Source organism: Mus musculus, chromosome 4 (assembly GCF_000001635.26).
Source record: "Mus musculus strain C57BL/6J chromosome 4, GRCm38.p6 C57BL/6J".
NCBI classification, from domain to species: domain Eukaryota; kingdom Metazoa; phylum Chordata; class Mammalia; order Rodentia; family Muridae; genus Mus; species Mus musculus.
In genome coordinates this window covers 3,575,406-3,599,975 of record NC_000070.6, presented here as the reverse complement: position 1 = coordinate 3,599,975, position 24,570 = coordinate 3,575,406, and the positions used below count along the sequence as shown (strand labels likewise).

The 24,570-nt window shown below is 38.9% G+C and overlaps 1 protein-coding gene across 2 annotated transcripts in view; it reads right to left on the bottom strand.

The window, feature by feature from the left end:
- Positions 1 to 24,570, bottom strand: part of Tgs1 (trimethylguanosine synthase 1) — a 41,784-nt gene that overhangs the window by 16,649 nt on the left and 565 nt on the right. Inside the window, exons 2-10 of one of the 2 annotated variants that reach the window (XM_006537558.3) lie at positions 21,062 to 21,268; positions 16,487 to 16,551; positions 14,788 to 14,945; positions 13,711 to 14,524; positions 10,712 to 10,829; positions 8,662 to 8,748; positions 6,339 to 6,516; positions 4,319 to 4,619; positions 1,313 to 1,462 (exon numbers count right to left, since the gene is read on the bottom strand). In XM_006537558.3, coding sequence (XP_006537621.1) covers positions 1,313 to 1,462; positions 4,319 to 4,619; positions 6,339 to 6,516; positions 8,662 to 8,748; positions 10,712 to 10,829; positions 13,711 to 14,524; positions 14,788 to 14,847 — 1,708 coding nt within the window. In that variant the 5' untranslated portion in view covers positions 14,848 to 14,945; positions 16,487 to 16,551; positions 21,062 to 21,268. The remainder of the gene's footprint in view (positions 1 to 1,312; positions 1,463 to 4,318; positions 4,620 to 6,338; positions 6,517 to 8,661; positions 8,749 to 10,711; positions 10,830 to 13,710; positions 14,525 to 14,787; positions 14,946 to 16,486; positions 16,552 to 21,061; positions 21,269 to 24,570) is intronic. The other variant, NM_054089.4, reaches the window with a different exon arrangement.

The following is a 24,570-nucleotide window of genomic DNA, read 5'->3' as shown; positions in this document are numbered from 1 at the left end:
CAAGATACAATTTGAAAAACACATGAAACACAAGAAGAAGGAAGACCAAACTGTGGATACTTTTTCCCTCCTTAGAATAGGGAACAAAATACCCATGGAAGCAGTTACAGAGACAAAGTGTGGAGCTGAGATGGAAGGATGGACCATCTAGAGACTGCCCCACCCAGGGATCCATCCCATAATCAGCCTCAAAACACAGACTATTGCATATGCCGGAAAGATTTTGCTGAAAGGACTCTGATATAGCTGTCTCTTGTGAGGGTATGCCAGTGCCTGGCAAATACAGAAGTGGATGCTCACAGTCAGCTATTGGATGGAACACAGGGCTCCCAATGGAGGAGCTAGAGAAAGTACCCAAGGAGCTGAAGGGGTCTGCAACCCTATAGGTGGAACAACAATATGAACTAACCAGTACCCCCATGAGCTCGTGTCTCTAGCTGCATATGTAGCAGAAGATGGCCTAGTCGGCCATCTTTGGGAGGAGAGGCCCTTGATCTTGCAAACTTTATATGCCCCAGTACAAGGGAATGCCAGGGCCAGGAAGCGGGAGCCGGTGGGTTAGGGAGCAGGGTGGGCGTAGATTATAGGGGGCTTTCGGGATAGCATTTGAAATGTAAATGAAGAAAATATCTAATAAAAAATTTGTTTAAAAATTTCAAGTTTTCAGTGATAATTAAATTATATATTTTTGCATTAGGTATATCTTTATCAGATGCACTTTTTAATGACCTACATATTTCTGTTACCTTGCATAATTTGCCACAAATAGTAGTTAAATCTGAAATTCAAACACAGATGGTCTAGCCATGTAGTTGAGTGATACTCCACAGGGTAATGAACCATCATTCCTTGAAAGATGAACATCACGCTGGAGGAGTGCCTCAGCGGTAGAGTACCTGCCTGGCTCAAGTGAACCCTTGGGCATGAGAGTCTGAGGAACTACTACAGATTACAGGAAGCTAGGAAAACACAGCAACTAAATGCACAACACACAGCTTTATGACAACATATGGCTTACAGAGATAACTTACTATCTTTGTTTTATTTTCTTTCTATATGAGGGACTGATCCCAGGTCTTGATTATTATTACAGCAAAAGTCCTTGTTGTTAGAAAATGCATACTAAATAACTGGTAGTGGTATGATATGTGCAACTGGTTCAGAAAAAGACAACACACACAGGATCAAATTATAAATGTTGGAAATAGTTGAATCCAGGTAAAAACGGACATAAAAATTTTGTTTTATAACTTTCTGTAAATCTACAGTGGCTTTTAAGTTAAGCTAAACAATACATCTGTATTCTATTTACCTTTGTCCAATTTGATTCCATCATCAAAGCGAGAGAAGAGCCTGTATCTCTGGGCCCAGTATTTAGCCAGCTCTGGAACAGAAGCTATTTCAGGTGGTAGATCATTTATCTTTTTGTTCTTGTTCTTCTTCTTTTTCTTCTTTATTTCAACTAAAATAAAATAATACAGATGCTGACCATAAAAAGAGAATAGAACTAAGGAATTCATAAACAGCAGCTTTATCAAATAACCACCAATTTGGATTGTAGCAGACCACATGTGCAGTGACACATGCAGAGAATCACAGAGCACGACAGAGTACCACTGCTTCAGATCACAGCCTGCCTGTCATGTATCGGCTTGAGAAAACTGCCTGTGTGGACTCTGGTCTCTGCTGCCACACTGTCCCTGGCAAATTTACTAATTTCTTTTCTTTTCTCTTCCTTTCTTTTTTCTTTTTCTTCTTCGTCTCTCTTCTCTCTCTTTCTTTCTAATGCTTTTTTATTTGTGTGCATTGGTGATTTGTCTACATGTATATTTTTGGGACAGTATTGGAACCCCTGGAGCTGGAGTTACAGACAGTTACAAGCTGTCAGATGGGTGCTGATAACCGAAGCCATGTCCTCTGGATGAGCAGCCTGCTCTTAACTGCTGAGCCATCTTTCCAGACCTCTAAGCTCTAATTTTATTCCTACAAGAGGAACAGATGACAAATGCATAGTACTTTATTAAATTCATTTTTAGCACTGATGGGAGGTAAGGAATAAACATCTGAAACCTTCCAAAACCAGAGTCCTAAAACACATCTGGTCCCCACCGTCAGATACAGGATACCCAACCTATATACCAAAAGCACTAATACAGGTATAAAATTGTAGACATCCACAACACTGTTTTGGTTGGTGAATTACAGAAATGTAAACATTTTTCTTCTTTTTTTTTGTTGTTGCAGTCCTGGTGAATTGAACTTAGAAGCTTGAGGTAGACAAACACTCAATTTCTGAGCTATAATATAACCTCAATCATTTTTCTTACTGAGTTAAAGCCCCAATTATTTTTCTTAAAATGTCTGTCTGCCATCTATCTATCTATCTATCTATCTATCTATCTATCTATCTATCTATCTATCTATCTATCTATCAATCATGCATGCGTCCATTCATCCACCCATCAACAGGGTCTGGGTAATTTAATTTGTCCAGACTACTGCTGAACTTGTGGTCTTCCTGCTTTTAGACCCCTGAGAAACTGAGGTTTGCCAGCAGGGTCACATTTCATTTCAAGACAACATTTTTCCAAGGGCCATTAAGTTCTAACCCTGGCCATATAAACTCTAGAGAACACAAGGTGTCTCAGGAGTATGGTCAAGTTCCAGTCAATAATTATTTTTAAAAAATCCATTATTAATTGATTATTAGGGTTTCAGTCTCCAGAAGATTAGAAGCAGCCATTCAGCAATGCTAATACATGAAGAGAATTGGTACAGAATATAAACAAGGCTACAGTTGACAAATAGAGCTCTATTACACTTAAATGTTTTTAAGGATAGGAGAATGTCCTAATCTGCCCATCAGCTTATCACAAATAGCCTTAAGTGTTGCAAGAAAAGTACTGTTTTCACCCACCTCAGCACCCAAGTAGCACATGAATGTCAGCTGTCAGAACACTGGTAATGAACAATCACAAAAACACTCAAAGTCTACTATGTAAAAAGGCAGAAGATAGGTAACAGACTTAGGTACATGTGTGCCTACACAAAGTAAAGGAATCAAACCAAGCATGCCGGATAGTTTTGCGTCAAATTGACATAAGCTGGAGTCACCCGACAGAGTGTCACCTGAAAAAGTGTCTGCATAAGATGAGGATGTAGGCAAGCCTGTATGTGGGTTATTTTCTTAGTAAGTGATGTGGGAGGACCCACCCCATGGTTCTGGATGCTATAAGAAAGCATGCTGTGCCATCCAGTAAACAACACTCCTTCATGGTCTCTGCACTCTTTTACCTCGTTCCTGCCTCAGCTTCCCTCAAAGGACCGTGATTCAGGCAAATAAATAAAACCTTTTGTCCCTAGTCTACCTTTTAGTTATGTTTCATAATGAAACAGTAACCATAACTAAGAGACTAGGCTACTCTTATTAACCATAAAAGGAAAGGACCATAATAGATAGTTGCTTCAGAAGGACAAACATGAAGCAGTTCACAAAATGAACTAAGTAAAAATGTTTATCTGTGATGTTCTATCAAATACTTTCATCTTTATTAATAAAAGAAATTTGGCCACTAAAAATACTAGTTTTTGTATTTATTAGTGCCAACTACTACAAATATATTTTGTTGATATTCTATCAAAATCCTTCAAACCATTACATAAAACAATTATCAAGAAGAAAATGTGTGCTTCACCAATTTCAAGAGGGATATGGCCCTGTCAGCCAGGAACAGAGTGGCAGCAGAGATCAAAGTCCACACAGATAATGTTTATCTTGATTTGAACCAGCATGGTGAAGGGAGGAACAGTCACAGCGGTGGATCACAGCCATAAGCTCATTCCCACTATCCAGAGGCATCCGTGCTACGGAAATGGGAACCAAGGACATACAAGGGGAAGCACATGCATTTTTGTTTTGTTTGTTTGTTTTTTTCCAAGACAGGGTCTCTCTGTGTAGCCCTGGCTGTCCTGGAACTCACTCTGTAGACCAGGCTGGCCTCCAGAAATCTGCCTGCCTCTGCCTCCCAAGTGCTGGAATTAAAGACATGTGCCATCACCACCCCCCGCCTTAAAGATTGATTGATTGATTGATTGATTGATCGATTTATTTATTTATTTATTTATTTATTTATTATTTATTTATTTATTATATGTAAGTACACTGTAGCTGCCTTCAGACTCTCCAGAAGAGGGAGTCAGATCTCATTATGGATGGTTGTGAGCCACCACGTGGTTTCTGGGATTTGAACTCAGGACCTTCGGAAGAGCAGTCAGTCAGTGAGCCATCTCTCCAGCCCCCAAGCACATGCATTCTTACCTTCTGTTTCTGCATGGGGAGAGTTTGGTATTTCTTCAGTTGAACAGTTCTCTGGAACAGTTGCTACTAAGGAGCCTACTTCACTCTTTTCTGCTTCAAGTTCAGTGGCTGAAGAGATGATCTGACATTTTTCAGGTTCTGGATCTCTGGTCTCCATCAGGTTGTCAGCTTTCTCCAAGGACATGTCTTGTTCCTCTGAGTCACTGCTTGTGCAAGTGTCTTGCATTTTGTTTTGAGAAAGAGAATCCTGTGATGTCTCCTCATCTACTCGTTCATTAACCCATTTTAGGAATTTTTCTACCTGAAATTTTAAGATACCATAACAAACACAAATTAACTATAAAGAAAATAGAATTTTCTCACCTTTTACCATTTGTGACTTGATTAACAAGCTATCAAAATTATTAGCATGAAGTACAATGTATCAAACAAGCTACAATTATGGGCTATCTGGAATTTAGGGGAGCAACCTATGATCTTATTAAGAATTCTTTTAAAAGAAGTTACATGGCATCAACAGAATGCCAATTGTCTTTAAAATAAAATCAGAAGGTGCAGGAAAGATACATGAGAGCTGCAGAGACAGCTCAGCAGACAGAACCTGGGTTCTGTACCCAGCACTTACATGGCACCTCACAACTGTTCTGTCCCAGGAGATCTGATGTCTTGTAGACTACACAGGTATCAGGCATACACACATACACAACAAACACATAAGTAAATCTAAAAACAAAACACAACCCAAATTAGAGCTCTCTCAGAAAGAATAAGTAAGAATAGCAGAGCTGGTAGATCTAAGTCTTTAGATGCTAAGATATAATAGCAGCCCAAGTTTGGATGAGTTACTTCTTTGCACTTGCTGTACAATGAATCTTCTCTGTCAGATCTTTATGATCTTGAGAATAACTTTCAGAGAAAGGCAGAGAAATGATAAAACCTCACACTGAGGAGAAAGTGCCACCTATCTGTACCCAAGAGAACTAAGGTCATAGCGGCCACTATATACAGATGTTTCTATATTCCTTTGTAGGTGAAACGTATGGAAATTATTACTCTGAAAACATTCCAAAGTCTTGAGAGACTGACACTAGGCAGTCTACTTCAGATATAAAAAAGGTCACTAAAATAGTCATTAAACTATAACTAGCCTTGACCAGTCTGAAACACTGAAACACACACACACACACACACACACACACACACACACACACACACACTGAAAAATAAACTACTAATTTGTAGCATGCTTTGCTAGAATGCTGCAGTCAGAAGCAAGTGAAGATACAATAAAGTCAGACGCCGGAGATTGTGCCTCCTGCCTTTAAGGGAGCTGGTGGCAACACCAACGATAAGAAGGCTCTGATCATCAGAAATGCCCCATCCCCAGTAGAAGGATAACTCACCCAATCACATGATGTTCTAATTCACTTATTTTCTATTTCCTTATAGCAAAGACTAAGAGGGATCAGGTTACAGTGTGACTCTATAAAGTAGGCTTGTATTTTACATTCTGGGTCAAGCCTATTACTTCAAAGTATGATCAGTCTTTGGATGAGCTCAGAATCCAGGCTTCCAGTTAAAACCACAGCAGAATCTGTACTGGGATCCTACTTTGTGTAAAACAGGTAAGAAAATTGCCCCTGTCCTTCTATGTACTACACGGGCAAATCAATCTAACTGACTTATCTTCTTAGATGCCCAAACATTTTAGTTTTCAAACACCCCTTTTTTTCATATTACCTCAACTTCTTTCCCTATTCCTCAAATCCAGTTTTCATAATATATAACTTTGTAAAGCTAGTGGTAATTTATTTGCTGTATCCTTCAATCTTGCAGGGTGGAACTTTTCATTTGAACACAACTTTAAAGAGCCAAGCTATAAACCATAATTGTGTCTCAACTGAAGGCCTTACTCCTTACTTTACCTACTCTGTACTTTACTCTTACACACCTTACTCCGTACTTACACACCTTACTCCGTACTTTAAACTCTTGCACACCTTACTCTGTACTTACACACCTTACTCCGTACTTTACTCTTACACACGACAAAAGGTTTCCCTGAGTCCTCGGTGAACAGGATGTGCTTGCTCTTCACAGGCATCTGCTTGCGCAGATCCAGGTACTTTGATTTGTATTTCACATTCTTCTCTAGATACCTGACCTGTCGATGGCTGAAATTTGGAATTCCACCATATCTAAATCAGACCAAAAGAGATGATTCACCTGTTAAAAAATTTCTCGTATAGGGGAAAAAAATATCAAAAAACTCCCAAACTAACATCCCTCCCCCCAAATCCTCAAATAACTTTTTACTACTACTTGTTAGTTATTGCTATCACTTAATCCTAATAAATTTTGAAAATGATAAAATCACATGCTACCTGCAGAAAAGGTTATGGTTTAGTCTTTATGACAATTTAAAAGCAAATGTGAAGGCAAATCTGAGTCTGTGGACAGCCTGGTCTACAGAGAGAATTCTAGGACAGCTAGAGCTATACAAGGAAACCCTATCTCAAAAAAATAAAATAAAAAATAAACAAACAAACAAAAAAACCCAAACAAAACAAACCAAATAAGCAAAAAACCCCAAACCCCAAATACTCCTCCCGTAAAAGCCAAAAAACCCCAAACACCACCACCTCCCTGGCCCCTAAAAAAACCCCAAAACCAAATGTGAAACACCGATGATAAGTCTAACAAGGTTACTTTTTCCTGTTTGAGATAGATTTATACCATATAGCCCAGGTTTGCCTGAAATTCTTCATTCTCCTGTCTCAGATTCTTGAATGCTAGCATTCCAAGTGTGGCATCACAACAAAAATACATTGCTAATGTAGATTAGAAAGTAGAAATTATGTAGCAGACTGCCATAAAGAGGGCTAGCAAAAACTAAACAAAAGCATACTTCCTTGTTGGGGTAATTTTTCTCAGCGTGATGACAAAGCCTTACACACATCAGCCCATCAAATTAATGCTAAGAATGGTTACTGAATGCCTATAGAGTAAATCTGATCTAACTGAGTTTCTATCTGCCAGAAAGTTTCCAGGCTCCTCCCAAATGTCCTCTTTGACTCATGTTACCCTAAGTTAAATTCTAAACAATGAAATATCTCCATGAGTGTATACTACCAAGAGCCAAATAACAGTTTACATAAAATCAGTGCTTCTAATAATGTGAACAGGCTTTATATATACTATTAAATTCTATCCTTTTTAGTTTAAAGTGACTATACAAACTACTCCTGACTTCAAGCCCTCAGGCAGGTGACTTGAAGCCATTATAGGATTATAAGCATGTACTTTTGAATTAGTTTGGAGTCAATTTACACATTAATCATGAGGCATTTCTCACTTTCTTTTCCTACTAAATTCATGATACACAGCTTATTTAAATTTCCTAAGATACGGTCACTAAGACATTAAGTCTGAACCCTTAGAAACATAAAACCTCAAAGAATGGGATTAACTGACCTAAATAGCACACACTGAGGCTGTTTTATCCACTCAGTTCAGTCTTCCTGTCCTGAGATGTAAGTTACTCTTACATAAATATCTACTCATTCATATTTCTTTTTAACCTTTGGGCATTCAATCCCAGAGAATACTTAGGTTTCTACAGACAAATGTTCACAGCAGCTTTACATATAACAGCAAAATACAGAAAAAAATCCAAAGGCCATTTAAAAGGCAAATGGTTAAATGATTTTTGTTATTTCTGTATCTCCATAAAATGTGCTGGCTACCCCATCAAAGAGGAGGAAAGAACAAATGGGACGCATACCTAACAGACATCATGCTTAGATCTTAGGAAACAACCTGGATATTGTTAATGAGGACGGAGACTTAATGCAAACTTTCACTAAGACAATTAGGTAAACGCTATTTGTGGGTGCCAACAAGAAAGGAAATATATGGCATATTGCTGAGAAAAGCAAGCTATGACCTATGTATGCTACATTACTGACAAACAAGGAGTAATCTATGTACCTAGTTGTGAAACATTTGAATTTTCACATCTTTGTTCCATGGTCTGTTTCCTCGTCTTCAGAAGAACAAATGATAGCACCATGAGATGCCAGATAGGAACCATCATTTGAAGCTCTAAGATTTGAGCTTAAACCTTCTCTTTTTGAAGTGTGATCCAGACTAGGTCAAAATACATGTGACCTACAGCTGCTGTATCTATGTAATAGACTTTTTAGTAAGAAGAGAAGCTAGTGTGTTAATTGTTATTTACAATGGTATCAAATACAGTATTATCTACTGGAATGCCAAAGAGATTAAAGCTGGCTGAAGTTATTAGGATTTCAAGAAAGGTGATAGTCCTTATGAATAATTACTTTTGTCCTGAGCCATGCTTGAATCCTAGAAGGAAACCATTGTCATCAACTTCTGAATCTGGGTTTTCATCAACATCCAATTCATGGCTAAAAAAAACAAAAAACAAGACAAAATAAGGGAACAGTAATAAGTGGTGACTTTCAGTATGAACAGTATCACACAAAACCAGAAAGTATGGAGAAAAAGTACTTTAACTTAATATACTCAGCAGTGTTTGAAACTAACAAGCATTCATATTCTTTTATTTAAAGATTTTTCTATCTATGTATATGGGTATGCGAATAATGGTCTGCCAGTGGAGGCCAGAATGAAGACTGCAGATCCTCTGGAGTTGGAATTACAAGCTGTTGTGTGCTGACATGGGTGTTTGGTACCTAACTTAGCCCCTCTGGAAAAGCAACAAGTACTACTGAGCTATCTATGTAGCCCCAATCTTAAACCCTTTAAGTATTCTACCTTTATTCCTGAAGATGGTGTAAATATTTCTCTCTCTATGTAATCTCGGCTGAAGCCTGAGCTTAATTTCTGGAGTAATTTCTCTAGAACTCTTCCTAAAAAACATTTGAGAAGAACCAATCAGACGAAAACATTTTTATAGAAAAACTGCTAAGAAAAGTAAGGTGTCGGGGCTGAAGAGCTAGATGGTTTAGAGGTTAAGAGCACTGAAAACTCTTTCAGAAGGCCACGGCTTGGTTCCCAGCACCCACACTGTGCGGCTCACAACCACCTGAAACTCCAGCGCCAAGGGATCTGATGCCTATTTCTGGCTTCTTTGGGCACCTTATGAACATAAACAAACAGGTGATGAAGGGAAAAAAATTCAAGAAAGGCTGTGATATAAGCAGCAGGTAACCCAGCAGGTAACTGAACTTGACCAGACTTAGAATATCTAGAAAACTCTCCTCTGCCTATGCCTGGAAGGGTTTTCCTAGAGGTTCAATAGAAGAGAAAACTACCCCAATGGCATCCTAGACAGACTAAGGAGCTTAGAAGAAAGCAAGACGGGAACTAGATCTTAGCCCTCATTGCTTCCTGATGCAGTTATTCAGCTGCCTCTTAAACTTATAGTCAAAACCCTGGGTTGCTTCCACCGACATGTCTTCCCTGCCATGATGGGAACGGAGGTTGAAGCTGTGAGTCCAAATAAGCCTCTTTCCTTATGCTGTTTTTGTCAGGTATCCCATCTCAGAAGTGTCAAGTGCCTTAAACAGGTTATCTCTGTCCACTGATTATATGGTCCATTGCATCAAACAGAATATAGGAAGAAATAACTCTCATAAAGTTTCTCTTTCCAAGCAAGCCAAACTCTATAAAAACTTTATTGAGTACATACTAAATCCTAGGAATATCAGCAGATATCCCTCTACTTCAAGGGAACGTGTAGTAACTAGTGGGGCAGCTAATAAGCAAAGGTTCCCGTGTCAGCCAACCCACACAGCAGTGGCATGTGTTTGTAGACTAGGCTAGTCAGACTTCTGTTTGTTTATCATTTTTCTAGTTGCTATGGAAGGAAAAAAAATCTTATGTGGAACACCATAAAGAAATATGCCCACCTAATGTTCCAATTCTGTAATGATCTATTCTTTCCTAATTATCTACAGTATTGGCCCTTGGGACACACTTGACTTTATTGTATATTATACTGTATATATATTTTTCTGTTTACAGAAAAAGCACTATCCGGGGCAGAGTTGATCTTTACTCTAAATTTAGGTAAGTACCAAAGTAAAGACCTTATCTTTGTCTCACCATCCCTATGCATTCAACAAGAACATTTGATTGAAGTCTATTTCAAAAAATAGCTTAACATGTATACAAGAAAGAAATTCAACTCCATGTGTGGGGTGGGCTGAACGTTATGTATTTCATTGATACTGTCCTATACTGTCTGATAGTTCCCATCGACGTAATGATCTCACAAATGAGGAACTAAGTTATTTATTTAGGATTTATGAGGGATAGAATTGGGACTCTGGGTCTAAAGGTCTTAGTACCAGACCCCCTTTCCTTATAGCATAGTGCTGCCAGGTGAGGTAACATGTGTCTTACCTTCTCTTCACTTTGCTGGGCTTATGCTCAGGTGGGTCATCGTCACTCTCATGTCCATCAGCCCCATTATGGTGTGGTCTATGTTTACCTTTATTTGTTCCTGAAGACTCCTGCAACTCTAAAGAAAGTGAGATTACAATGTACTTTTCCCTGAGGCCTAGCAACTCCTCTATTATTTTCAAAGGCAATTAATTATGGCTATGCCTGTAAGATTTAAGGTTTCATGGTCTAATCATACAACCACATGTTATTTTGTTTTGGTCAAAGATGGCACGGCACATTTGAACACTCAATAGTGGTCTTTTAAAAATTATTTATTTATTTATTTTTAAAGATTTATTTTATGCATGTGAGTACACTGCTGCCCTCTTCAGACCCATCTGTAATTGGATCCCATTACAAATGGTTTCGAGCCACCATGGGTTTGCTGGGAATTAAACTCAGGCAGGACCTCTCAAAGAACAGCCAGTGCTCTTAACCTCTGAGCCATCTCTCCAGCCTGGTCTCATGAGATCTCATCATAACTCACTGTTTTAATTTCAGTTCTCTGATGAATGCACAGCAGTGAAATCACCTGATAATAAACTTCTCAGAACCTCACCTCCTACGTAACTGAAGCACAATCGTGGTTTAAAAAGCAAAATGAAGCTAGTTTGTCCAGATCTATACAATAGGGTACATTACTTCCTTTTTGCTTATTGCTGTTGGTCTCTGCTTACTGCTGTTGGAAGGTATATCCATCCTTTTTTCTTTTAAATCAATTAATCTTTGCGGATGTGGGAGAGGGAGGGGGCCATGACCTGAATGTGGAGGTTACAGGATAACCTGTGGGAGTAGGTCTTTTTTTCTATGTGGGTTCTAGAGATCAAACTCAGATTGTCGTCAAGTGCCTTCACCTGCTGAGGCACCTCATTGACTCTGGCAAGGCAATTTCTTAAGGTAAATGTTGTAGGATATTTGATCACACTGTGAACCCTGAGCTTGTGTTATTTACTGGAAAGATCTGTTTATAGTTGTGGTGGCTCAGCACTATCACACACCTTTAATTCAAGAGCTTTCTGTTTATTATAAACAGGGTTAAATGAAGTCAACCATAGGTTAACAGGTAGAGCAACCAGTTGACAAGCTGTGAACACTGGAAAAAAACAAAGAGTAAGAGGGAAACAGGAGGGTGGATAGAGAAACACACAGGAAGAAGAAGGGAGGGATACTGAGTGTGAAGGGTTTTTAAAAGGACATGGAACAAGAGAGCTTCCTTTTGGGACATCAGCTGAGGAGGAAGGTCAGCTGGGTGCTTTCTTTGCCTCTCTGAGCAGGCTTTCACCCCAACACTTGGCTCCTGAGTGTTGGTAAAATTACAAACAACAGGTGAACAGAAGCATTATGTTAGAACATGTTGCAAGAAGGGAGTCGTGTAAGAATTCTGAATGCTTGTGAGAAAATTCCAAGAAATCAAGCCAAAGAGTTTTGTGACCTCAATTTCTTCAAAAACCAGAACTGTTCTTGGAATCTGCTTCTGTGCCCCTCCCTGGTATAGTGGACAGGCATGAGCTTATTTTAGATTATTCATTATAACTGGCTATTGTTATTTGTTTGTGCCTCTATAGAAAAATGTCTTTTTGCCAATGTGGCTTGTACTTGTGACTGTACACTATACTTGCACAACTCTTCTTATCCCTCAGAGTATAAATTATCTGAGGCTCTGAAGAAAGTTGGCTAATGCATGAGACTTCAGTGTATCTCATGTATTGGCTTCATTCTCTCAGGTCCCACCACTTCTACAGAAGCAAACAGGGATAGACTGGAGAGAATCAATGACAAAGTGTAGAAATCACAGTAATGTAGAAATGTGATACAGATTTCATACTTTGATCTTAACGGGAAAATGAAAATATGCTAAGACCTCAATTCCTCACTATTCTGCGAGACAATTCAAAGGAGCAAATTATAGTCAACCAACAAATGTGGGGCAGACAACAGAAGGCAACGACAGAGAAGCTTTACTGTTTGGAAAAGGAAAAAAAGTATAACCAGAGAAAGAATAAAAGGGTAAAATATGGCAGAACATAGCCCAGTACACTGAGCAGTATGTTAGAAACTTTGTGTAATAAGTAGAGAAGCTGTGATGGTCAGCGTCCACTGGACAGGATCTGGAATCATGTAAGAGACAGGTCTCCAAGGACACCTCAGGGTCTTTTCTTGAATAGGTTATCTGTTGTAAGAGAACAGTACCGTAAAAAGTGGGTGGCACTGTTTTCTAGGGTTGGGCCAGGACTTCATAAAAAGTATGAGCTGAGTATGAGCATGAATTGTTCACTTATCTTCCTGACTGCAGCTGAAGTAAGACCAGCTGCTTCAATGTCCTGCTGCCTTAAATTCCTTGTCATGGGGTCCAAACCTTCAACTGTGAGAGAACATAAATACCCCTTTCCTTAAGGTGGCTATGACAGCAAAAGGAAAGCTACAGGTAAAAAAACCAAGACAGAGGCATCAAGAATATACAGAACAGAGACTCAATATAAAGTCAGATAAGAAAGGATGAGGATCAAAACAGAAAGGAATGAGAATATAGTAGCTCAGAGAAAAGAGAAAGCCACAGAACTCTGCAAACTTGGGATCAGGATTGGTTCACAACTCTAACAATCCTAGGATGGAAGAGGCTGAGGCAGAAGGATCATAAATTCCAGACTGGTTATGTAGTTGTGTTTTAATACAACCTCAAATTTCTAAATTAGACGATTAGTAATCTAAGCAAAGCGTTTATTTGCCTGTCAAATGTTTGCTTCCAATTCTAATTCATTTGCTCTGAAAAGGTTGGAAGTTTACTGTAAATTAAATTTTCCAAGAGAGTTTCAGGCTTGCCTTTACTGGCTACAGAGGTACAGAAGGAAGGAGTATTTATGAGATGGGTATGGGATAAAAACATTCATTAAGGTTAATGTGTTAAGCAGACTGAGGTCTCCAAGGACACCTGTCAGACTAAGTCTGGATAATCCTACCTTTAGCTGGTTGGTCTGAGCTTCTGTTCTCAGATATATCATTTTCTTTGGGTGTTCCATTACAGGAGTCACTTCCTCCAGAGGCAGGGCACTCTTTCCCAGTGATTTCACTGAGCGGCTCGTCACAGTGTTGAGAGGAATCTAACTGGCTCTGTTCTACTTTCTCTGCACTCACAGTTATGTTGTTAATCGCAGTAATAATTTCATTGTGGTCATTATCATTTGAGCCAGGGATTTCATCCTCAACTATATTAGGTGAAGATGAAAAAGTCATTACATCTGCTTTCAGGCTGCTCTCAGCATTCTGGTCTACTTCTGTGTGAGATGTGTAAACATCTTTATCACAGTTTTGTGAGGCAGTAAAAGTCCAGCCCTGAGCTTCCCAATACTGAAATTGTTCCAAATAATACCAATAAAGCTGACTGTAATGTTGTTCCCATTCTTCCTTTGTATCAGGGAGGTTCCAAGGCTCAGAAGACAGTGTCTGGTCTGGATACTTCTCCTGCCAGCTTTGCCACAACAGCCCTTCTCCATATTCATTCCAGTACTTTTCCCAATTCTCTGGGACCTCTAGCTTTGGTGCCAGTGTATTTTCAACAGGAAGGTTTTCTACTTCAGAACCTGCTTTGCTTTGAATTTCACATGTTCTGTTGTTCTCACAGTGTTCAACTGAAGATGGGTCATCTGACACTACAAGGTCATCTTCTTCATAGTCATTTCTCCAGGATTCCCGAACCATTTCATCTAAATACCGCTTCTGGTGTTTTCTTCTTTTTTGCTTTACTTTAGCTTTATTTCTTGCATTCATAGACATCTACATCAGATAAATGGTAACAAGCTTGAGCCTATTTGAAGATTATCACAACCAAAAACCACACCCCAACTCCCAGCATGGGTTTTTAATACAAAAAAAGTGACTGTTACAAGTACTCAACAGAAGAAAACTTAAATGTGGGACAAATCCCAACTTGCAGTTTAGCTATGATATACATGAGTAAAGTGTTCTATGAATGAATTTTATTGACTACACTGTTTTATGAAAAACAAGAAATAGAAATATGAAGAGTAGACCCATACCTCAAAATTCTCATGTGAAGACATTCTACCAAACTGAATTGGTAGTCCCATACTTCTCATGAGTTTGGCCTCAGAATCAAGGTCACTTTCATTTGGGCTATGTGATTCTGCAGTGCCATTGGAATGACCATCTTCCTCCTCTTCTGTACCTTGGTCTCCTACAGACAACATTTGTTAGCTTCATTGTAAAGAAAATGCAAAGGCAGGTTTTCTTATCCTCATTTTAAAGAAGAACTTGAGATCCAGAACTCTTACATGATTTGCCCACACTTGTACTAATGCTATTGCTATATACTTTAAATTATAAGAATTGGTTGTAATGTGAACTAACACACACCCCCTCACTCCTCAGTTGAGAAAACAAACAAATAAAACCCATTCCAGGGCTGGAGAGATGGCTCAGTGGTTAAGAGCACTGACTGCTCTTCCATTTGTCCTGAGCTCAAATCCCAGCAATCACATGGTGGCCCACAGCCATCTATAATGGAATTTGATGCCCTCTCTGGTGTGTCTGAAGACAGCTACAGTGTATTAATATACACAAAATAAATAAATCTTTAAAAAAAAGCCCACTCCAAGTCAATAGAAATAGACATGGATAAAGAAACCTTGTGTATGAAATGTTACCAAAGAGGCTCTTCAATGAGGAAAAGACACTAATCTAAATAGTGAAGGGCATTCCACTCACTACTCCATCCAATAGCATTATGAAAGTTCAGGTGAACATAGGATGAAGAAGAAGAATCAACTAATTCTGTCGTCCTCTCATGGGTTGCACAGCTTCTCAGGTTCAGTAGGAGCCTAGAACCTATAGAATCCTTATTTGTACAGCGCAGTATGAAACCTCGGCTTATTCTATCCTTTAGAAAGCTAAAGTAGTTTGAAGGCAACTATGGTAGACTTTATTGGGGTTGTCTTTAGGTTTTAACTCTCTGCTGCAGTTCTGTTCATTTTGAGAAACTTTTTATGTGGAATTTTAAGGGGCTAGGGATGTCTGAGAGAGTATAAAGTAAAGTCAAACACAGACCAAATTCTGTTTTTATTTGGTATGGTAGTTCAGATGGGATTGTAGGTTTTTTTACTTCAGGCAAAAGTCTGTACACGTTTACTTGGAATTCATCCGAATTCTACCTTTACTATAAAATCTGACAGAGACTTCATGTTTTTTACTTTTCAAAATTTCAAACTTAGGCTGCAGAGATGGCTCAGGGCACTGGCTGCTCTTCCAGAGTGCATAAGGGTTGAATTCCCAGAACCCACATGGGTGACTCACAACCAACTGTAATTTCAGTTCTAGGGGATCCATCTGATGTTCTGTCCTGGGCTCTCCCAAGATTCATACATGCAGGTAAAATGCCAATATCAATTTAAAAAAAGATTTAAAAAAAATCTTTTTCAAATTCCAGGCTAATGGTTACAAATCAGGAAGGAAAAGTAGAAGCTGGAGAGTCTAAGATGAACTTTGATAGCAATTCTTGATGAACTTTGATAGCAATTCTAGAAGAACAGCTGTGTGCGTGCATGCATGTGTGTGTGGCGTGTGTGTGTGTGTGTATGAGAGAGGTAGAGAAATTATAGGATTATTTACCATTCACCATTTATGCCAGCAAGCAGAACACATTATCATAAATTATATACATGAATCTGGTAGTATAGTTAATTTTTACCTAAAAGGGGTATGCATATTACTCTATATTACCTGCATTATTGCCACTGCTTTTGACATAGTAGCCTTTTAATCCCAAATTGTACAATTTTCGATCTCTGTGAAACAAAATAAATAATCTGCATTGGAAAAAGTTGAACTATAAACCTGGAAAGAAGGAGTTAGTGCTGAATCAATTAGCTAATATAAAAGTTAAGAAAGAGAAGCAACCTGTTAATACATTTCTTTCACCTATACAATGTTTCCCCTGGAGCTGTAAAAATCAATAACACATATAAAACAGCATTTCTTGACACATGATAGTGCTTATCATTGCTAATCATTAAAATTAAGTGGAATTTCTCCTGGATATTGGTGGTGGTGGTGGGAATCTGATTTTCTTTATTACACACAAGCAACTAGGTAATCTCTAAGTTTTTGGTAATATTTGAATATAATCCAATAGTGGAAACGGCAAGCTCACCCACACATAAAGCTACGTATATACTGTAATGAATTTATAAACAGGAAGGACTATCTATTACATGGTAGATGAAATAGCCATGGTCTGTTTAAAAGTTGAATAATGATGTTTTCACTCAACCTTTCTTTTACACATTAATTACACATCATTAGAAATTTCATTACTAAAATAAACTTACATTTTATAAACACATACTACAGATTATAGCTAAAACTCCCCCCTTGTGTCTACTTTCTTTGATAGGGTCTCACCTATCAAGACCCTGGTCTTGAACTTGAGATATCATACACGCCCCTGCCCCTCACTTCAGTATCTCAACTACTAGGATTTAAGGCACGAGCCACAGTGCCTAATACTAAATTTGTGGTGACCTTATAACAAACTTCACAAAATAAAGTTCCTCTGTTGACCTATGCTGTTTTTGAAGGGATGCTTCATGAAGCATAAAGTAGATGGACATTCACAAACCAGTGAACAGGAAGGAGATAAAGTGCAAATGTACTCTGGCCACATGATCGCTAGTCCCACGATTCACCAGAACACAGGCACCGTGGGCAAAGGAAGGAGTGGGAGCCACACACAGGGATCAGTGTTTTGTCTACCAGCACCAAAATTTATGAGACACTGAGGTATCAAGTGGAGCCAGGGTCAGTATAGCTACCACTATGGTTACAATGAACAAGCAGGAAATGGAAGAAAAGAGGTCTTTACATAATGGTTCAGTATTATAAACTCATGGCATTAAGTACACTGTACATATGGAAGTAGTTAAAAATGTTGAATGTATACATGTACGCAAATACCCATTCCTACGTGTACTGCAGGTCATATGGATACTGTAGAGTGTCTACTGAAAAGACACAGGAACAAATACACAGATTGCAGTTTAAAATTTCTGGATTGGTTAGCATTAATTGTCAATCTAACACAATTATATTCCTCCCTGGAAGAAAGGCCTCTGAGAATGTTTGTAAGAATTATCTTAATTGTATTAATGGATGTAGGAGACCCCATCACTCCCTGGCACATATCTGAGCTTGGGGACTCTGGATCTGACTCATTCCCTCAAGCTTCTACTGCTGGGGCTTGACTGCTTTGATGGACTATAATCTGGAACTGACAGCTAGATCTCACAATTCCTTCTTAAGTTGCAAGATACTCAGCATACTTTCATCACAGCAGCAGAAAAACTTGAGACAAGTACTATTATCTACTAAAAGAACCAAGATACTCTTGGAGAAGTGAGTCTAGAAACTGGAAAGATAAGTCTGGGCAATGAGAGAAACTTCAGATAGGCTATAAGAATCACCGCAAAAGGTCTCCCACTGGAACATTAAAGATAGTATGAAAAGCAGTAGTAACGATAGCAATGGATTCTAGCTCTCAATAAACTAAGGTGTCATTCCTCAGGCACAGTCCAGTCTCTTTTTGATACAGTCTGTTAGTGGCCTAGGTCTCTCCAAGTGCTCTAGGATGGCTTGCCAGAGCTCTGTCTTCTGAGTACGAAGATAACAAGAATGGGCTACCGTATCCAGCCCTTTTTGGGTGGGTTCTGTGCACTGAACAGTTCTCACATACAAGTACTTTACCAACTAAGCCAACTCCTTAGCTTTTTGTTATTTTCTGTAAACTATATTACTTAAAATGGTTTATATGAAGATAATTAAAGCATGCATTTTATAGCATAAGCAACTTTATTACAAGAACAGTAACTACCAGTTCAGCGTTCCCAGTGTTTCATTCTAAGCACACACATTTATATTTGTGATATACATATTTTGTATTCTGATGAATAGCTAGGATTTTTAAGACCAGCACAAACTTCTTCAAGGTGCTAAGCCAATCTATTCAATCTGTATCACCTAGTCTTGAGTATTTCAGACGCCTCCAAAATAAAAGCAAAACGAAACTGATATACTCATGTCTCTGCTCCCACATAAAGCTCTTTACTCGCTCGTGATCCCGCTTTCAGTGAACTTTCAGTGAAAAGTAGCCATGAAGGAATGAGCTACCTTTGGCCCCATTCTTCTCCTGTGTATGCTGTCCTTACCTTACTCCTCAAGCCAACCCAACAACCTCTCACATCTTTTCTCCCTTTCTTCCCCTTTTCTGTTGCTGTCTTTAATTTTAAAAGTTGCTTTAAAACAGTCTTGCTATAAAGCCTATGCTGGCCTACAATCTACTCTATTCTCCTTAATCAAAGCTATATTATCTCTTTCCTGCACAAAGTTTTGAGTAATTTCTTCTACAAGCCATTCACACTTCTGCAGATAAATTTTTTAAGTGCTAATGTGATAGTTGAAGCAAAGTAAAATAATCATTTCATTCTCCTGCTTCAAGTTTTCTTTTCTGGGGCTTTATTATTATTTTTTTAATTAGTGCTATAGAGGTTCACTAGTAAATTTTCTGAATTTTAATTCTTTCTTCTAAAGTTTTACAAGTATAATTATATAGTGATGGATTTAAAGTCTACAGTTTGTCCACACTCCTCTCCCCTCCTGACAGTCACTTTCCTTTCCCCCAGTAGTCTCCACTATGGATGCTACAGTGGCACAGGAGTTTGGTACAAATATTGTACTTATACACCAAATACCCCATTTTATTTCTCATGCTGTGTATATGCTACGTATGCACATATACATGAAATCTATATTCCAAATGAGAGAAAATTTGATATTTCTCTGAGTTTGGCTTATTCTGTCTGTTTAAGATGATTATTCACAGTTCATTTCAATGATACAATTTCATTGCTCTTTATGGATTAACATCACTGTGTATATAGGCCAGTTTATTTATCCACTCATCTGCTGACGGATACCTAGATCAACTCCATAACTTAGTTATTATGATTAGTGCTACCTACAATATACAGGATTCGCAAGTATCTCCATAAGATGTGGACTTAAGATTCTCGTGGGTCTATTTCCAGAAGTGATCTGTCTGGATTATTAGGTAGCTATATTTTTAGTATTTTTGAGGCTCCTGCATAATAATGGACGATTCCATCCAACAGTTCCAAAAAGCTTTTCTCACTCAGTTCTAACATGACATATATTTGCTAGGACTATTGCTTTTTCCTTAAGGACAGTCATGGTATGGTGAGATGGAATCTCTACGTAGTTTAGATTTGAAAATTTTTTCATGTATTTATTTTTGACCTCTTTATAGCATAATTGTTAAATTCTAGGTTCACTTTCTCTTTCTAGTCACTATTCTATTGTTTTGAAAAGACATCATGACCAAGGCAATTCCTTTAAAAAGAAGCGTTTATGTCCTGATTCTCAGGTCACAGGCAGCAGAAAGGGGAGGGGTGTACAGACAGACAGACTAACTGGGTCTGTTGTGGGCTTTTGAAATCTCAAAGCTCATCCCAGTGAGACTCCTAATGCTTCCTGAACAGATCCTCTAACTGGATTCAATCATACAAATATATGGGGACATTCTCATTCAAATCACAACACTGCTGCCAAAAATAGAGTGGGTAGGGGATGAAGAGATCCCTTCATGGGTAAGAACCTTTGCTGTGCATGCCTGTGTTTGCCAAGACACAGGCAGAACCTAGGAGCTTGCTGGCCAGCCAGTCTATCTCAAATAGAAAGCTGTGAATTTCAGTGACAGACCCTGCCTGACAGGAATAAGGCAAAGAGGAAAAGAAGAAAGCATTAGGCATTGTCCTCTGGCCTCCTTATGGACACATGATTGTATGTACCCACACCCATACAGAGGCAATGAGCCTACAGACAACACAAAGTGGTGGTCTGAATGTTAAGTGTCCACTTTATAGCCTCAGGTATTTAAACACTTGGTCCTATTGTTGGCAGCACTGTTTAGGAAGGTGGTGTATCCTTCTTGGAGAAGGCACATTACTGCGGCAGGATTTGAGAGTTCACAGCCTTGCCCACTTCCAGTCTGTACTTTCAGCTTTCTGCTGCAGTTGTCTGTTGGCATGCCTCCTGACATGGACTCTTCCTTTGGAAAAGTCAAAATAAACTCTTGCATAAGTTGCTTTTTGGTCATAGCCCTTTGTCACAGCAACAACTAATACAGCTAACGTGAAAGACACAAGGATACTTTTGAGAAGCTCAGACCTTTAGGGGTGTTTCCTTTTTATATGCATTCTTCTTTCTATCAACATTCATGCTTACCTCTGTGTTCAAAACCTCAGCTTCCTAGAGTCTTTTCTGCTGTGAGGTTAAACATTCTGTCTTCATTTAAGTAGCTGTCTCTAAGAAGTCCTCCGAGGGTGCTGTAGGTGACAGCACAGTTATTTCTGCACTTTCTGCCCCACTATGACTGACAGAACCTTTCTCTATAGACAGAGGTTTTTTGGAGAAATGGCCTTGGAAACAGGTCTAAAAGAAACAAACAGGTAGGTGTGAATGGGAAAAAGCATTCCTAGTAACCCAAGCTCTGTGTAAAGTCTAGAGGCAGTTAAAGCCTATGAAACTGAAGGAAAAGACTAAGAAGACAGTCAGTGAAGTAAGCAGGGGGTCAAAATATATAGGATTGTACAGAAGCCTGGATTGTCCTTAATTTATAACTGTGGTCCAATTTTAGAGTGACATACAATGAATATCCACATTCAGTAGAAACTGAAGTTTAGCTTTTGAATTTATAGTTCACATTTTAGATTTTTGAAACTCTAGAAGATTCACTTAACCATTACCCCCGGGAAAATCAAAAACCAAATTATATACTTCAATATACAATGTTACAGAAAGAAAAATGGGGGCACTGTGAGGACATGTTGGACCAAAGCAAGACCAAATTCTGTAGCTCTATGTCATAAGGCTGGACTTTTAATTTCAATTTCACTGCCAAATTTGCAGTGTTTTCTATGTAGTACTAGCTATTAAGTCAAGAGTGAAGGGTTCTGGATTCTTCCTGAATCTTTTCAGAGGTCTCTGAGGGAGACCAAGCAACATGTTACACAGATGCAACCCCTACACAAAGGCTGAAAAAGTCATTGCTGGTAGTTTCTCTCTGAAAGAAACAAATTCAATACTTTAGCCTCAGGCAAGTTCTCAGGACTTGGACAGAAAACAGCCAGATTTTGCCAAAACAGCACAGGAATGGATAAGTTAGTATGAAAATCTTGATTCCCTCTTGAGCTGGGACTCTACAATCTATCTTATTCTCAACACTAATGCCTATCAGGTTCTAACTAGAATGGCCTATTAAGCTCTGCTTATAGCATCCAACTTCTTTTCTAGTACAAAGTCTTCCACATTCCTCCAAAAACCCACCACAAAAACAAATAAACAAACAACCCAAAACCCCAACATGGCCAGGTTCTTCACAGCAACAGCCCATTTTCTGGTACCAACTTCTGTCCTAATTACTTTCTGTTGTGATAAAACACCGTGATGGAGAGAGAGCAACTATGGAAGACATTATTTTGGCTTACAGTTCCAGAGAAGAGTCTATAATGGCAGGGAGACATGGCAGCTGGCAACTGGAAGAAGAAGCTGAGAGAGCACATCTTCAACTGAAAACATGAAGCAGAGAGAATGCAAACTAGAAGTGGGCAACACTATGAACTCTCAAAGACTGCCCAAGCTATCTACTTCCTCCAGCAAAGGTTTACCTCCTTCCCAAACAGTGCCACTAATGGGAACCAAGTGTATACAGACCTGAGCCCATGTTTGGCTCAGTTTACTCATCAGCCATGTTTCTGGTGGCTTCTGAAGCTCTATCTCAGTGGGTCAATAAGAAGTTCATGTAAGATTACAGAGAAGCCCCTGATGATAAATAGGATTATAACTGATAATGAGAAATTAAGATGTTTTTACTGTGAACAAACGTTAGTCTTAGAGCCATTTCCAGAAAATTTCAGGTTCACATCTATAAACTAGTAAGTAAGACCACAAAAGTTTATGTTTAAGCATGGGTTAATTGTTATTTTAGCAGTCTCTAAAAAAACAAAACAGAACATATACATAGATACATACATATATACATACATACATACATATGGCAGAATGTGGTGGCACACACCTTTAATCCTAGTGTTGGGAGCCAAAGACAGGCAAAGCTCTGTGAGTTTGAAATTATACTGGTTTACGTAGTGAGTTTTGGGCCAGCCAGTCACTCAGTCACTTGGTAAGACCATGTCTTAAAGTCTTTAGGGTTGGGTCTCTATTTGCACCACGTGGACCCTGAGGATCAAGCCCAGGTCCTCAGTATTGGTGGTAAATGCCTTTACTCATTGAGCCACCTCACTGCTGCAGTCCAACTTTTCTTCCTTTCCTTTTTTTCTTTTTCTTTTTTTCTTCTTCTTGAGATAGGCTTTCTTTGTGTAACAGAACCCTGACTGTGCTAAAACCTATCTGAAGACCAGGCTGGCCTCGATCTCAAGAGATCAGCCTGCCTCTGCCTCCCCCTTCCTGAGTGCTGGGATTAAAGGCGTGAGTATTCACACCAGCCTATTTTAATACTTACTCAAACTATTTTTACATAAAAGTAATGTTTTCACTCAGGCCATTTTTACATAAAATTCTGTTAAGGATACTGGTTTTCTCGACTTTCTGCCAAAAAGGCACTTCAAGAAGACTCTAAATGGAGGAGTTCCTTTCCTCTCCCAAGGCTTCATATTTTTCACTGTCCATCCTGCCAGATTGCTATCAAAGCACCACAGACATGTCTCTTATCCAGTTGAGTTAACTGAGTAATTGTGCAAACCGCTACCTTAGTGCAATATTGATCTCTTTTGCTTAGAAAGTGAATTCAGCGCAGCCTGGTCCCATCTTATATTCCATTACCTACCAGCATCTAATAGGAGCATAAAAAAGAACTTTACTGAATTAAATGTACACCTGAGCGTTGGGAGTCATTTTTGTCTGCTTCTGTAAAAGCCTGTCTGTTAGGCGGAGTCAAGGCAGGTCAGGCTGACAGATTTCCTGGCCTGCCAACGGCATGGAACAAAAAGCTACAACTGAGGCTCAAGGAGAGAGGCTGAACGTTCGATTAATCTTTGTGGAAGGAACAGGGAGGCCTCCGGATGGGAACAGATATCCATTCTCTGTCAGCCATTGTCTGTGCTAGTTTGTGACTTTGTTTCCCATGATACTGTAAAGTGTATTAAGGTTATGAGAAATACATTTGGGGCCAGTGTGGTTCAGGCCTGCAGCCCTCCGGATTTCTAACCTTTGTCTCTGAGTCTTCTTTTCGGTCTTATAATCATCCTCACTCCCCCACTAGAAGACTGTTCAACTCTGAACCAGCAGGACCTGTGCAAATGAGCCTAGTACATTTTTTAAATGTTAAATTTAACATGGTGTTATATTTCTTTTTTGAGGAAACTTTCAGATATCTTCCCTCAAGTACATAATGAAAATGAGTACCTTCAAATTTAAAATTTGTCAATGCTTTTCCCACCAGAAGGTACTTTCTATTCTGGCAATTTTAAACATGAAACCAACATTTCCCCCAGAGATGTCTCTAAAACTGCCATAAACAGTTAACACTTTTATCTCAAATAATTAGACGTTTCAGATACATAAATTTTTGTTGGAAAGGATTTTACAGTTTGCAAATAGAGCTCTAATTTGATCCTTCATCTCATCAATCTATTTGTATTAGTTTACACTTCACACTCCATCTTACTGGTATAGCTCAGGATGGTCTTGAATTTGCTATCCTTCTGCATGGCCAA